This window comes from Ochotona princeps, chromosome 8 (assembly GCF_030435755.1).
Source record: "Ochotona princeps isolate mOchPri1 chromosome 8, mOchPri1.hap1, whole genome shotgun sequence".
Classification (NCBI taxonomy): Eukaryota; Metazoa; Chordata; class Mammalia; order Lagomorpha; family Ochotonidae; genus Ochotona; species Ochotona princeps.
Genome location: NC_080839.1, coordinates 45,255,937 through 45,273,206, shown reverse-complemented (window position 1 = coordinate 45,273,206; position 17,270 = coordinate 45,255,937). Strand labels below are relative to the sequence as shown.

The 17,270-nt window shown below is 41.1% G+C and overlaps 1 protein-coding gene across 3 annotated transcripts in view; it reads right to left on the bottom strand.

The window, feature by feature from the left end:
- The window catches only part of ZNF638 (zinc finger protein 638), a 125,412-nt gene that overhangs the window by 69,428 nt on the left and 38,714 nt on the right, over positions 1–17,270 (bottom strand). For all 3 annotated transcript variants that reach the window (XM_058667947.1, XM_058667948.1, XM_058667946.1), the window contains exon 2: positions 4,464–5,982. In XM_058667947.1, the coding sequence (XP_058523930.1) occupies positions 4,464–5,982 (1,519 nt within the window). The remainder of the gene's footprint in view (positions 1–4,463; positions 5,983–17,270) is intronic.

The window sequence follows — 17,270 nt, the reverse complement described above, 5'->3', positions numbered from 1 at the left end:
ATATAGCAAACTTAAAAAATCATACCATGGGGGCCCGGCGGCGTGGCCTAGCAGCTAAAGTCCTCGCCTTGAACGCCCTGGGATCCCATGTGGGCGCCGGTTCTAATCCCGGCTGCTCCACTTCCCATCCAGCTCCCTGCTTGTGGCCTGGGAGGGCAATCGAAGAAGGCCCAAAGCTTTGGGACCCCGCACCCGCATGGGAGACCCAGAAGAGGTTCCTGGTTCCCGGCATCGGATCGGCGCGCACCGGCCCGTTGCGGCTCACTTGGGGAGTGAAACATCAGATGGAAGATCTTCCTCTCTGTCTCTCCTCCTCTCTGTATATCTGGCTTTCCAATAATAATAAAATCTTTAAAAAAAAAATTACACCCATGGATACTCATTTTGGGATCCCTATACATTTAAAACTTAATAAAATCAAAGCATGTGTCAGAAAACAGTTTACCTTAAATACAAAAATCCCAGAGAACTTGAAAAAAAATCTATAAAATGGTATCTGTGATATGCCATCTTCACTGTACAGTATTTTTAATGACTTATTCCTTTAACATTCAAGCTCATATCATCAAAACAAAGCAAAACAAAACAAACCAACAACAACAACAAAAAAAAAAACTACCTCATAGACCAGAATCATTCGAAACAAGGTGCTCACTAAAGCGGCAAATGATGATTAGTGAAACTATGAAAAACTGCTGATCGAATCTAATTTATTTCCAAGATTTAAAGGAAAGTAACATGATTTCAAACATACAAAATATCCCTTACATATAATCTTTACAATTAACAAAAGGCTTTCTTACACATTTGTTCATTTACAATTGTGTCATAAAATTACAATATGTAACCTTCAGTTCCTAGGTGATACATCTCATTAAAAAAAAAGCCAACACAGTTTTTAAATATACAGACTTCAAAATAAACAACTGGTTAAAAGCAACATGTATATTACTCAATGTTTTGTTTCTCCAGCATTTGGAAAGGCAGAAAACTTACTGATTCTGTATTTTCAAACTTGCCTTGAAAAATATTTCTTTCCATTTCAAAAACATTCAATTTAGATCATTAATAAAGACACACTAGAAAAAAAAAGACATACTGCAATCTTCACAGAGCATCAGATGACACTAATTTTAGATTCCACCTTAGCAAGAACTATCTAACAGTGTGTGTTATCTGCCTTACTCAGCAACCAGTTACAATAAACCCTAAACTATCTCATCAGGTCATGAAACTGATAGTGGACTGCAGAAGGTGAGGGTAATGGGAAGGTCTGCATGCTCTGCTCAGTGATCAAATGAGAAAGCTCACTGAGACTGTCAGTGAGAATTCTAGTGGTGCTACAGCCATGTCTTTGAAACTGGACACTTAGATCAGACACCCTGGCAGGCAGTGGGATGAGCATGATTTATTTGGAGCACCTAACATTTTATTTAAATAAACTGCCAACGTTTAAAAACTCAGAGATTTTTTTATCCAGATATCCAGATAGCTTTCCATGGATATTTATTCTTTGGGCAGTTAATCAGCTGAAGATAGTAGTTACTCTATTCCAAGGAGTATCTGTTCCAGAGTGGTAGTACTCTCTATTGTCTTTTTAACAGGCTTGCTTTACATCACATTTCTAAGGTCAGTGAATAGACCTACGTCACCCCAATTTTAAGACTCTCTAGTAACAATACCAGATGAGACAGTGTTCCAAAAACAACACTGCCTTTCCACAGAAAAATTATTAATTACTACTAAGCACATAGTACTCCAAGCACAATACACTGGAAAGGCTAAGAATGAAACTACTGAGGGGGCGGAGGGTGCGATGGGTTCAGACCCCGCTTGGGACAACTGTACCCCATTCCTGCAGTGCTCAATCTAGTGCTGCCTCCTCCACTTCCAATATAGCTCCCTGGCTAATGCCAACTGGGAAGGGAGATGGTGGCCCAAGTATGTGGTTCCCACCACCCATGACACCCAGATGAAGATCTGGGATCCTGGCTTTGAGGTGATCCAGCCCTAGCTGTTGCAGGCATTTGGGGACAAAACAAAGAAACTACCTAACCACATCAGAACTCATACTCTATTCTTCAAAAATCTTCTATACTGATCAGTGCTTTCCTGCATTCACTATTTTCAATCAGAAATAAACAGCACTTCTAAACCAAGAAAAGGTTTCCTTCTATATTCTGAATCCCAATCTAGAAAAGTAATACATTTCACATTCTATTGTATTCTCCAAGTGTGTCTTCAAAATAGTTTTAAAGACTTCAAAGGAACATAGATATTTGTCAAGATTTTACAATTGATAATTTATGTTCATCTGCTATTGATTTAAAGTGCATACATGCATATTTGAGAGCAAAATGCATCATGGAAATGAGTAGTTCATGTTTTTAAATCCATGCTCATAAATTCCTAACATCTGAACAATCAACAATGAAGAATCATTAAGCACTTCTGTTGTCATCCATTAAGGGATGTTTTTTAATTGGCAATCTCCTAAGAGCTCTAATGATCAACTAATTTTCCCTCCTCTCAAAAATTCACTGTCACCTTATTAACCCAGATTTTTACCACCTTACACATGAATAAGAAAGAAGCCTCCAGTCAGGTGTTTTATCCCATCTCTTCTTCTTCTTACTCACCATGCATGCTTCAACCTGAAACCACACACTTTGAACATATTACTTCATGTATCAAGAAACTTAGCTTCCTGACGCTTCTCAGGAAAGTCTCAATTCCTTAAACTAGTTTTTCAAAGCCCCTTGTACTTATTTCTAACAGGTTCATTACTCTTTCTCAATAGCTTCTGACCACAAGGCAATGCAGTCCTTTCTCAGGATCTTTGCCTCTGTATATTACTGATCCTTTCCCATTCAGGTTGGCACATCTAAGCTGTACTCATGCAAGACCTAGAAGACCCATCTTCAACCTACTTCATTAGAGCTTCCCTCTCAGATCATTCTAGTCCAGGCAGACTCAGTGTATTAGTAACTATCACTCTATTAGTTGTACCCAACTACATTATGGAAGTCTTTCGATGCCAAGAAGAAAATTTGCATTTCATTTTTAAAATCACATGCTGTTAGACACATAGAGTCAGTAGTAAATAATGCTGACCCAACTGGTATAAGTCTAAAACGAAGACTAAACTTTTTTATCATCTCCCATCTATAGCACACAGAAACAAGTTCAACAAATCAATCACCATTTGTTGCCTTCTGATGTTTAATTCCTTCATTATATAATTCTTCTCAAGCTATGAAAGTCTTAAAAAATCTAAATTTTATATATTTCTACCCTGGTATCAAAAAGTCATGTACAAAAAACTACTGTCAGTTATAAACATACTGCATAAATAGGCTATGCTCAGAGACTCTAACACTCAAATCAGTACCTGGGCCAGGGCTACTTGGAAACTGCAATTAAGTACTGGAAATTACTGAGATTTTTCTTTCAAGATTAAGACTTTACTAGCTGCAGTCAATGGTATGACAACAGTATCAGATCTAGGTATCAGATTCTTGTTGATTGAAATCTTCTCAAGAAAAAAAAGGAAGAATGGGGAAGCACGGCAAAGAGAAGAAACAAGGGAATTAGCACCTATACATTTTCAAGTCTGTTCAAAGTACACAACCAAATCAAGGCTGAGCTTCAATCAATTTCTTCTGATGGGAAGTACATTCCTTCCTGACCATTTCCAGTCTACAGCCACAAGTCACATTAGTAAAAGAACAAATGGTAAACAGGAATCTTGGCTCAGATCTACCAATAATTACTACCGAGTAATAAGTACATTTTCATCATCTTGTACTTTTCATCACATCCGCAAAATACTTCTTTCCAATTATACAAGCCAGGGAAATACAGCTTATTTTTAAAAAGATTTTTCCCCAAATTTCTATACTTTTATACTCTATTTAATGAGCTTATATCTGGTCCCATAATAATTAAATGCATCTCAACTTACTCTGTTGTTTTCGCAAGTTTTTCATAAACTAACTAAAGAAATCACTAGTCCACATGAAGCTATAAAATATTTAGATCAATAGCAACTGTCCTTGCCCAAGACAGGTAGGTATAAGCAAGGTTAAGTGACACTGTCTCTTAAAAGTATGCAGTATAAATGAGTTATACCAACTTTTTGTTTTTATACTAACAGATTCTTATTTAGACAAGGATGATTCATATGACATTGTCTTTTAAGTACAGTTTAGAATACAGATCATATAAGCAGGATAACCAAAGTTCCAAATAAATGGACAACTATGTGGTGTACCAATTATGAAAATGTTTTAGAAAGCCTAACATTCAATTCACAGGGCTACTTAAAATTAAAATTAAGTGTTGACACTGCATCAAAAATCTTTGACATTTCCTAAGATCTAGTTAACACCAGCACACACATCAGAATTTCGAGAAAATTGGGTGCTGAGCATCATTATACAGGGATCTTGAAAAACACTCACCTTCAAATGACTACATTCTACGTTACACAGAGAACACAAATGTGGAAATATTCTTGGAGATGCTGCATAATAATCATTCATCATAGAAGGAGTTGGAAGTCTTTTCATCTTCTGGGCATCAGCATGTGAAAACTTTGGTAACCAAGACGCTTTCACAATCCCAAATGGAGACTGAATGGGAAGATCAGCCTCCGACTGGTAACTCTTCTTACTTCCTCTTGAGCCAACATGTACATTAGATGAACTCATCACAGGTTTATGTGGAATCCGCTCTCGCTGGTTCACAGCTGAAATTAATTCAGATGAGAAAGGCTGCTGGTTCACAGAAGGAGGAATCAGAGACTGACTCATTGTCTGGCTAACTGTTTGGCTAATGGATTGACTGATGGATTTTACAGGTTCAAGTACTGACTGTCCTCCTGAAATGTGTAAGCCTGACATCTTGGTTCCACTCTCAACTGGGAAAAAAGACTGATTACTGGAGGACTCACCAGGGAAGTCCATCTGGCGAAACACATCTTCAACAGGAAACATAGAATTACATATTACATTTGGAGTGGGAACAGATGCAGAAAGGTTCTGCTGTGATTGAAATTCATTCTTGACCTCATCAGTTGGAATTTCAGGATCATAAATACGCACTTCAAGTGGATCTTCCGTGTAGCCATATTTGCTTGCATGCCCATAATCAATCACATTACTTGAAACTGTTTCACTACCAAGTGTTTCTTTATTTCTACTTTGAGAGGGTAAATTAGGTAATCGGCGCCCCATTTTTCGCATTCTTATATCCCTCAAAATTAATGGCATATTTTCAGGAGTTAGCTGTTCATCAGGATAACGACTAAGTTCTTCTAGATCTTCATTAGATAATCCAAAACTTGCTAAGATACTTGAGGCACTCTCTTTTGTATAACGGCTCTGTACCTTGGGACTCTGCTCTGTAACCTGTGTTACAGAACTCTGTTTCACTCCTACAGATGCAGATATATGAGGCTCATCATCCCACCGGCTACCATGAGGCTTCCCCTTCTTTTGCTGTGCTTCATGAAAATCCAATTTTTCTTTGGTCAATCTTGGATCAGTTCGGTGCTGAGTTACCTGAACATTCATTCTCTGTGGTCCCATGTTCTGATAAGATTCGTGAGTAACAAATCTGTGTGGAATTCCACGGGCTCTCCCTGCTGGGTAAAATCTTGGAAGACCCATAGATCCAGGCCTCATAAATGGTCCTGGAGGCCTCATCCCAGAAGGGTTGGGTGCTCGTGGCCTTGGAAGTGGAAAGTTTCCTCGAGGATTAAACCTGGGTCTCGACATGGCTATTTTCAAGAAAGCCTGATTTAATAAAGTGTAAGGTGGTACTGAACCATGTGAGGCAACGGCATTCAGCTGCTGAAGAGCCAACTGAGTCTTAATCTGAGCAAAGTGCAAAGGAGATGGGCCCAAAAGAAGTGGATTTGCAATGCCCAGGTTCAAGGAATTCACAAGTGGTGCGAAATTTTCCAAGAATAACACAAAGCTGAAAGTTAAAACACAAATATTAGATCATTTTAACTCAAAACTACTTCATGAAGTGGGTTCTACAGCCAGTGTAAAACATTCTGAAATAAAGCCATAAAATTGCTCTGCATTTCAAATAGAGTAGGGGCTCACGAAGATCATAAACTTCCCCCAGAACTTTCTCTTCTTTCCTTTCCTGAATCCAGAAAATACACCCCAAACCTTAAGCCAGAGTTCATGTATATTGTGTTGTAGCGGATGCTGTCCTAGGTGCTGAGCAGTAATTACAACTTCTTTTAAATAATCTTGAAAAACGAGGATTTCACGCTTTAATACTGGAAAAAAATGTGAGTGCATTAAGATACTTTACAATGCACACACTTGGTTAAGTATGTTACCAGACATAAAAACGATGAAAATAATAACTGTAACAAAGTTTTATAACACTCATTTCTATAAAACACAGTCTTCTTTGGAATCAGCATTCACATCTAATAAATGCCATATGACAAACTACATTAACGTTCCTGTTTTTAAGTAGATGTTTCCTGCAAGATAAAAATTTATTGCCAAGTAACTTCATTAGTCTGACAAACAGAACAGCATAAAACTGATAGTAACATATAGCATGATATGCTAACAAAGCCAGTGTTTTGAATTCTCACCACAGAAAACCTAATGGCATAATTGGAAACAACTATTAACAGAGTACTTCATCTTCTAAGTATTTTACACATACTGCATCAGTTCTCACAACTCTGAAACAGTTTTATAAGACACTGAGACAAGAAGAGGTATCAGGATTTACATTTAAAGTAATTTGGCTCCATAACCCATGCTGTTAATCATTAGCAGATGCAAGAAAATCTTGCACTTCCCATTGTATTTGTTAAAGCTGATGCTGAATGGCCCAGAGAGCACTATTACCCACTCCAAATCACACTTCTCAGCTAAACAGTCCTTTAGCTATCATCCAGGCCAAGTTTAGCAGGAACACAACCTACTTTTCCTCTTCTAGTTTAAAACACGAACAATATACTCTAACTACACTAGACCGCTAAGGCCCAAAATAGGTCTTCCAACAGTTTTGACCTCACATCTTGCACAATCCTGTTTCTGAGCTTATAATATACATGGTCTTCGACAGTCTAGCATCAGTTGAAGGTTACGTTCATTGTTAAGTTTTATGCCTTGAAAATCTAAACCATGTACCTACTCAAAAAACCCTCAAATATTTGTTAAATTTGACCAACTACATCCAAAGTCCTCATCATTACCAAACAAAATTTCACACTAAGATGAAACACAAAAACACAGTAAAAATGTATAGGCTTCAATGACTTCAAACAGCAGAAATAAACTTACTGATACTCAAAACCTCTGCAAAAAAGGTTCATTTATAGAAAACTTCGGTTTTTTAATATTCATAAATCATATGGAACATGCCCAAATTCTACATAATACCATTATTTCCAATAATATTTATTCACCCAAATCCTTAAAAAAAAAAATCACTACTTACAGACAGATTTTTATCTAGTTATTCAAATTCTTTCTGCATTTCTCCCATTGGATGAAAATGCCTCAGAATTTCAAAAACATAAGCTCTTTCAGACAGTTCCTCTCCAAAACAAAACAAGAACAGATTTCACTCATGTAATTATTATGTATAACTGTGAATAACTATCAGACTGTAAATAACTATCAGTAGTGAATGTCTGCATTTTAAGTTCTGGAAAGGCAAAAATTACCTATGCTTTTCCTAATGTCTATCTAGCACTGCCTTACATGATACAAGTATGAGTTACAGAATGAGAAGCCCTTCACAAGCTATTCTGCAGAATGCGCCTGTCCTGTAATATTGGCTTTCTTTTTTGATATTTTATTTTTATTTAAAAGGCAGAATTTGAGAAAGACACAGAGAGGGAGAAACTTCCACTGGCTCCCCAAATGGCTGCATTACAGTGCTGGGGCTGGTCTGAAGCCAGGAACCTCCTCTGGGCCTCCCATGTGAGTACAAGGGTCTGAGGACCTGGGCCCTCCTCCACTATCTTTCCAGGCAACCAGGGAGCTGGACAGGAAATAGAGTCTCCTAGATTGAGTCAGTGCCCATAGAGGAAGCTGGCATAATAGGCAGAAGCCTAGCCTGTTATACCATGGAATAGGCTCCAAGGCTAGCTTTCTACAGCAAAGTATCCTGGTCATCAAAGTTTGAAAAACACTGTTCTTGAGCCTAGAACTATGGCTCAATGTCTAAATCCTTGTAAGCACTGGGACCCCAGTACCACACCTGATTTCAACTTTCTGGGAGATAGCAGGTAACAGCTCAAGTATTTGGGTTCCTGACACTCATGCAGGAAGATGTGCATCGAGTTCCCACCTTAGAGCATTTGAAAAGCGAACCAGCGGATGAAAGTTGTGTCTGTCAGCCTGCCTTTCAAATCGAATACATTAATCATATTTCCAAATACCACAACCCACTGAAATGAAAAAGAAAACTAATCCAATTAATTTACAAAACCACTATTCAATTTATATACCTTTAGCTTTTGTGAAACAAAAGAGAAGAGGGAACAACAAATTTCAACTCTTCTTTAAGGTGGGATGAATGAACCAATTCTGGAACTAGATTAGACATCACTGTAAGATTCAACAAGTCAATGCCTTGAAGGCATCGGGAACTGGGACCCTCACTGTGAGAGACAACACACCAAGTAGGAGAAAGTACAAACGTAACAGTAACAAAGACTGATAAATCCAGGAGTAAAGTTAGACTAATGATCCAACAGGGAAGAGCGAAGACTCTTACGGTGTTCAGTTTTTACTTGCAAATGTGAGGAATAGCTGCAGTTAGAAAATTACTATTTTGGAACAATCACAGTAAAAATCTCTCAAAGATCATGAATGGATGTGAAGTCCACAAGGAAATTCTGGTGGCTCAAACATTTGCATGACCTTAAAATGTCTCTACACAGCTCCCACTTTACAGTGCATGACCAGACAATGCTAACCTTCATAAGGCAGATGGACATAATGCAACTCTGGGCATCTATCATCATCTATGTAACCTTTCTTTTCAGGAATTAATATTCTGAATCTATTTCAGAGAAAACAACAAGAAGTGAGAAAAATGAGAAACATCCTATTAAAAATAGCAAAATACATTGTAATCTTCAAAAATATCAACTTCACAAAAGGTAAGAGCAATCTACAGAAATGTTCCAGCCTAAATAAAACCAAAAAGACATGGCGGCTAAAGACAGTGCCCAATTCCAGAATGATCCTGTTGGGGGTGAGGGACAGTGCTACAATGACCATCATTCAGTCAACAACAAAACTGAAGGAAAAAAAAAGAAGAATCTGATTTATGGGACCAGCGCAGTGGTACAGCATGCTAATCCCACACACGAGGCACTCTGAATCCTGGCAGCTCCATTTCTGGATCCAGCTCTCTGCTTACTGCCTGGGAAAGCTCAAGTCCTTCAGGCCCTATGTCCACACGGGATACCTAGAATAAGCTCCTGATTCCTGGCTTAGGATCAACTCAGTACTGGCTATCACAGCCATTGGGGGAGTGAACCAGTGGATAGAAAAATCTCTCACTCTTTCAAATAAAGTACAAAAAATAGACTGAACAGCTTTACAGGAACTGGTGCTGATTTAGCAGGGAAAACTGCCACTGGCATGCCATTTGCCACTGGTTTGTGTCTCAGCTGCTCTGCTTACCAGCTAACACATATAAACAAGGGTTGGAGGATGGCCCAAGTCCTTAGGCCCTTGTACGCAAAGAGAAGATCTGAAAGAAGCTCCAGGCTCCTGTCTGGTCCAGCTCTGGCTATTGCAGCCATTTAGAGTCAACCAGTGAATGGAAGGTCTGTCTCTCCCATTTTCTGTCTTAACCCTGCCTTTCAAATAAATAAACCTTAAAAAAGAAAAGAATTTTATCAATGTAAAACTTACTGAAGTTGGTCACTATTCAGTGACTATAAATAAAACTATTCCATTTTTAAGAAACATACATTATTCATTGATAAAGAACTGTAATACATGCAACTTACAAGTACTATAAAATAGTTTGGGAAAGTTCTTATTTCAGGGGTGAGGGGAGAAGGAATTACCCTGGCCCCCAGCATTTACATTCATTAAATATTTGTTAGTAGCCCAACATTTTATGCCCATAGAACTTCTTAACCATAAATAGATCAGGCAAGTTAATCTGCCACCTGCAATGCTGACATCACAAATAGAAGCAGGTTCAAATCCTGACTGCTGCACTTCACATCCAGCTCCCTAACGTGCCTGGGGAAGCAACAGAAGATGGCCCAAGTACCTGGAATCTGCTACCAACAAGACACCCCCAAATGAAATTCCTGACTCCAGTCTGGCCCAGCCTTCGTTGCTGCAAAGATTTGGGGAGCAAACTATCAGATGAAAATCTGTCTCTCACACTCTGTAACTGTCTTCCAAATAAATGCATTTAAAAAAGAAGGAAAAAAAGACTATGCTGTCTAGCCTCTGCAATATAATAAAGAGCATCAACCCCAAACACATTTCTGGATTAGGCCCTTCTGATTCTAGCTCAAATTTCCTCCCTATTGACTATTAGTCAGCTGATTATGCAATTCATAATAATCTGATCTTTGGGGACATTTTCCACCTATCTGAAAATACCCACCCTGTTAGGAGGGGTGCCAGTGAATGACTTCATGCAAAACTTGGTTACTCCCATAAACAAATTTAACAGTATTAATTCAGTTTTATAGAAGCAGTATATCAGGGTTTCTGGAACTTCAGTCTTTAAAAATTTTTTTTTAATTTTTATTTGAAAATCAGAGAAACAGAGAAGAGTAAGTTATTCCACCTGCTGGTTCACTCCTCAAATGGCTCCCACTAGCAAGAGGTGGGCTGGTCCAAAGCTTCAAGCCAGGAACTTCTTCCCATATGGTGCAAGAGTCCAAGCCCCTGGGAGCATCTGGAATAAGAACCAGGACCCACATGGGACAGAGGTGCCACAGGCAGTTAGTTCAGAGCATAGGCCTCCTTCATTCACATTTTAATTCTGGTCTTCTTGTCAGATAATACTGCAAACTGATCAACCAAAATCCCAGTCCAACATGTGAAGATGAAATGAAGCACATTCATTCAACATTTTTGAGAAGTAGGCTTGGCTAGTGTTTAAGATAAGGCTTCTGATACCCATATCTCCATTTAGAGTGCCTGGATTCAAACTCTGCATCTGCTTCCAATTCTAGCTTCCTAATAAAGCACAGGAGATGGCTCAAGCAGACACAACACTGTCAGTCATATTGGTCAACTCAGCTTCAGCCGGCATAACCCCAGTAATTTGGGGGACTGCATCAGCAGAGAGAAAATATGTCTCTTTCAAATCAGTAAGAAATCAATGTTTTAAAACTGTCACGAGGATCAACTTAAATTCTATCTATTAACACACAACAGGTACTCAAAAATTATTAAACAAAATACTTTAAAAGGTACCTTTAAGTCTTGTTACTTAAAAACTCAGCTAATTCCTTGGGATCTGTACAATGGCTCACCTGGCTATTCCCTTGCAAGCACCAGCATCCCATATGGGTGCCGATTTGTTTTCTGGCTGTTCCACTTCCCATTAGCTCCCTGCTTATGGCTGGGATGGATAGTGAAGGGTGGCCCAAAGCCTTGGGACCCTGTACCCATGTAGGGTACCCAGAAAGCTCCTGGCTTCAGATCAAATCAGCTGACTGTTGTGCCCATTTGGGGAGTCAATCAGCAGATCAAAGATCATTCTGTTTCTCCTTTTCTAAGTCTGCCTTTCCAATAAAAGTAAATAAATCTTAAAAAAAAAAAAAAGGACTTGGCTGATTCCTGAAGATAACATCAGAAAAAAAATTACCCACTCAGATTCATCTTTCTTCAGTATCCCCTAAATTGAGGTCTAGCGATTAACAGAATTTTTTAATTAAATATTAAACCTGAGGAAATTTTAAAAGTCATCAAAATCCATGAAGTCAGATGCTGATAAAGCAAAGTACTACAAATATATAAAAAGCAAAGTTTCCTTCAACAAATACAATGTGGGGAACTTACAAATTGACTTAGGAGCTGTATCAGCTGATTTCTAACTATATACCTTACACAGCTTGACTCTAACACATTGTATGGGATTTTTTTTCCTGTAGGGTGTATGACACACAACAGATAAATCTAACTACCTGAATATCTGATACTGAAGATTATCAACAATTTTTTTCTAAAGATTTTATTTTTATTCGAACGGCCACAGCAGCCAGAGTTGAGCTGATCCGAAGCCAGAAGCTTCTTCAAGGTCTCCCACATGGGTGCAGGGTCCCAAGGCTTGGGGCCATCCTCGACTGCTTTCCCAGGCCACAGGCAGGGAGCTGGATGGGAAGTGGAGCAGCCAGGACACAAACCAGCCCCCATATGGGATCCCAGTGTGTGCAAGGTGAGGATTCAGCCACCAAGTCATCATGTTGGACCTATAAACAATTTTAAGATTTACTTATTTATTGAAAAGTCATACATACAGAGAGGAGGAGAAACAGATAGGAAGATCTTCCATCCGATGATTCACTCCCCAAGCAGCTGCAACAGCCATAGCTGAGACAATCTGAAGCCAGGAGCCTCTTCTGGGTCTCCCATGCGTGTGCAGGGTCCCAGGCTTTGGCCCATCCTCTACTGCTTTCCCAGGCCACAAGCAGGGAGCTGGATGGGAAGTGGAGCCGCCAGGATTAGAACCAGTGCTCATATGGGATCCCAGCACGTTTACGGCGAAGACTTTAACAGCTTTGTTATCACGCCGGGCCATATAAACAATTCTTAAGATGCATGTGCATCTGGCCTAGCAGTTAACATAACCACATGCCATAGTAAGTGCTTAGGTCCTGACCCCAGCTTCTTAATGTAGACCCTGCCTGTGGCCTGGAAAAGCAGCGGGAGATAGCCCAACTCCTTCTGACTCTGCACCCCATGAGACCTGAAGGAAGCTCCTGGCTCCCAGGTTTGGCTTGTCTGCGCTTGGCTCAGTTCTGGCTGTTGAGACCACTTGAGGAGTGAATCAGTGGGTGAAACCGCTCTCTTCTCTATGTAAAATATGCACCTCAAATAAAACCAAATATTTTTTAAAGATTTTAACTACCGGGCCCAGCGCCATGGCCTAGCGGCTAAAGGCCCCACCTTGAACGTGCCGGGATCCCATATGGGCGCTGGTTCTAATCCCAGCTGCTCCACTTCCCACCCAGCTCCCTGCTTGTGGCCTGGGAAAGCAGTTGAGGACGGCCCAAAGCTTTGGGACCCTGCACCCGCGTGGGAGACCTGGAAGAGGTTCCTGGTTCCCGGCATCGGATCGGCGCGTACCGGCCCGTTGTGGCTCACTTGGGGAGTGAATCATCAGACGGAAGATCTTGCTCTCTGTCTCTCCTCCTCTCTGTATATCTGACTTTGTAATAAAAAATAATAAATAAATCTTTAAAAAAAAATTTTAACTACTTTTGGTGAAACGTAATGTATTTACTTAAAAACAAGGTGGGAGATAGATATTAACTATCAGCTGTTAATTACTGAAGCTGAGTGTCAGGCACAGGAACAAATCACTACATAAGTCTACTTTTGTATGTTTAACATTTTCTATAACAGAAAACTTATAAAAACACTTCAGGGCCCAGTGCAGTAGCCTACTAGTTAAAAGTCTGCCTTGCATATGCCAGGATCCAGTGTGGGCGCCGGTTCTAATTCTGGTAGCCTCACTTCCCAACCAGCTCCCTGCTTGTGGCCTGGAAAAGTAGCTGAGGATAACCCAAAGCCTTAGGACCCTGCATCCCAGCAGGAGACCCGGAATAAGCTCCTGGCTTTGGATTGGCTCAGCTCTGGCCACTGTGACCACTTCAGGAGTGAATCAACAGATGGATGATCTTTATCTCTGTCTCTCCTCCTCAATGTATAAATCGTAAAAAAAAAAAAAAAAAAAGTTCAACAAAAGTAGCTGGTGCTGTGGCTCAATTGGCTAATCCTCCCCCTGCAAGCGTCGGGATCCCATAAGGGCATCAGTTCATGTCCTGGCTGCACCACTCCATATTCTGCTCGCTGCCTGTGGCCTGGGAGAGCAGTAGAGGATTGCCCAAACTCTACTTTCATTTCATCCACAAATTTCAGAATAAGCAAAATCTAAACAGTGAAAGAGTTAAACAGATATATTGGGGCCAGTATGTGGAATACCAGGTAAACTGCTGCCTGTGACACTGGCATCGCATACGGGTGCCAATTGGTGTTGACTATTCCAGTTTTGATCCAGCTCACACCTAATGGCCTGGGAAAGCAAAAAATGGCCCAAGTACTTGTGTCCTTGCCACCCACAGAAGAGTCCAGATGAAGCTCTTAACTTATGCTTGGTACAGCCCCAGCTGTTGCAGACCTCTAGTTACAGCTCTCTGTAACTCTATTTTCTGGTTTTCAAACTCAGATGGTTGACTGGCATTAGCCACAAACATAATTATTTTCAATTTGGATGCTTTCTAAACCACCAAATCTCTACATCTACTGGCTTCTGTTATTGGTTATTCTACTGAAAGTACTGTTTCTTAGAACGTAGAGCATTTCATTAGGAATTCAGACAGGACCCTGGCGGGGTGGCTCAATTAGCTAATCATCACCCCATTATCCTCCCTCTGTAAATGCTGGGATCCCATATGGGTGCTGGTTCTAATCTCAGCAGCCCCGCTTCCCATCCAGCTCCCTGCTTGTGGCCTGGGAAAGCAGTAGAGGATGGGCCAAAGCCTTGGAACTCTGCCCCTGTGTGGGAGACCCGGAAAGAAGCTCTTGGCTCAAGACCGGCTCAGCTATGGCTGTTGTGGCCACTTGGGGAGTTTATCAGAGGAAAGACCTTTGTCTTTCCTTCTCTGTAAATCTGCCTTTCCAATAAAAATAAATGAACTTTAAAAACAAGATAAAAATGTATAAAAAGAGAATTTGGACATATTTACTCAATCCTTAATTAGTGTATGTTAAGTGCTGATGAAAAAAAATGAACCTGTCAGGATCATTTACTCAGCATCTAAGTATTTAAAAAACCAGACAAGTAGAACTGATACAACTTTCAACAATTGTGTAAATAAAATGGTACAATGTATTCTGCGAAGAACTGCGAGAAAGAGGGAATGCATTACATTTACAAAAGCACAGACTGTTTTAATAAATTAGATAATCTTAAGCATATCAACAGGTTGTAATTTCTATCAAAAGATGCTACCTCAGCATTTTAAAGTTTCAAGTAAAACAGCTAACATACTGAAAACTCAGCAGCACATGCCACGGGTTGGGATTCAGTGGACTGTCTCACTTTAAAGCCCCCCCAAAAATCCCAAACAGGAACTAGTATCATCACCATTCCACAGAAAAACAAAAAAATTCAGAGACTGAAAGAACCTACTACAATCGGGGCCTGGCGGCGTGGCCTAGCAGTTACAGCTAAAGTCCTCGCCTTGAACACCCCGGGATCCCATATGGGCGCCGGTTCTAATCTCAGCAGCTCCACTTCCCATCCAGCTCCCTGCTTGTGGCCTGGGAAAGCAGTCGCGGACTGCCCAATGCATTGGGACCCTGCACCTGCGTGGGAGACTTGGAAGGGGTTCCTGGTTCCCGGCATCGGGACCGTTGTGGCTCACTTGGGGAGTGAATCATCGGATGGAAGATCTTCCTGTCTCTCCTCCTCTCTCTGTGTATCTGACTTTGTAATAAAAATAAAATCTTAAAAAAAAAGAACCTACTACAATCTCACAAACACACTGAGAAACAGCGATTTGAACAGACTCTCTGAATTCCAAAACTACTCTTTCCACAAAAATATTTGTATGATTTTCTGCCACTATATAAAAGTAAAGTTTAGATAAATCACCTTCTTAAGAGCACTCAAGTGAAAAATTCTAAGCTTGCCATAAAGTACAGAGTGATGATTGGCTTTTTAAAAACTAGCTTCTGTTGTACATACCCTCCTTAATTGAATGCAAATATTTACAAGTATCACCCATACACAAAGCCATAGATACTAAAAGTTAATAAAAACCAATCTAATTTTCTGATTTCTTCCAATTGTCTTACATCTACCCTAGGTTGGTTTTAATACAAATTACACATTTTGATGTATTAATACGTTGAATAACACAAATTAAAGTACCCACAACAAAACAAGTGAATGCAAAATAAAGTATATATGAAATGCCATTAATTTAAAAACACAGACACACACAAGCCAGTGAGTTTAAAATGGCTAACATAGTCACAAAATCGAAAGCATTTGTAGGTGATGTCATTTATGCATTTATTTTTCTGTGTAAACTTCTTTAAAAATTCATCTCTTTTGGCAAATTTTTCCGGGTTACCATTTTTAATTCCAAATTTGCATCAGCAAACATAATGTCCTTGAAAAAACTAGCTAACCCTGCACAAGAAAAAAAAGCTTGAGGTTTTCTGTTTGAGTTTTTTTGTTTGTACACAATTCCAAAGCTGGTTAGAAAATAAATTACATCAACGTTGACAAGCAGCTGGTGACAAGTTTGACTTTGGAACTCCTTCCCTGTCCCATGTCCCGAAACGACGCCTGAGAGCGAAATTCAAGATTTTTAAAGGGGGGGGGGGGGGGCGGGGAAGCAAAGCATCCCTCCCCTGTCCAGTCCAATTCAAGCAGTTCCAACACCACGGGTGTCCCTGGTTTGCAATTACCTCAAATAACAAAAGATCTGTCGCAAACGTCGTCGACCTCTCCGGGACGCGGGGCCGCACTCCCCCCACCCGCGCGGCCCGAACTCGCAAGGACACAAAAGCCGAGACTCCGAGGACCGCAACACACGGGGGGGGGGTGGGAACACCTGGGCTGCCCCCGCGTCCACGCCGGGCAGCCGCTGACCACCCCGACCCGCACGGAGCCCCTCCTCCCCAAGGCCAGCCCCGAACCCCAACCCGCTCTTCTTCGCACGGTTCGTGCAGTAACACTTTCGGCTCCGACTCCTTCGCTCTCCGTGCCCGTCAGCCACGGCGCCTCCTCCCTCCACAGGCCTGTCAGGGCCCGCGCGGCCGTCGCAGGCCTCGCGCAGCTGGGGAGGGGGCCTCCCGGCCTCGCACCACAGAGCTCTCTTCGCTCCTCGGTCCCGACGTCCGGCGGCTCTTCCCGAAGCAAGGGGCCCGCGCCGGGGCCCGGCCCAGCCCGCCCGCTCGCCCGCCCGCTCGGGGGCCGCAGCACCGCGGACGCGGGGGCCGCCCCGTTCGCCCGCCCCGTCCCGGGGGTCCCTCCGGCCTCCTCCC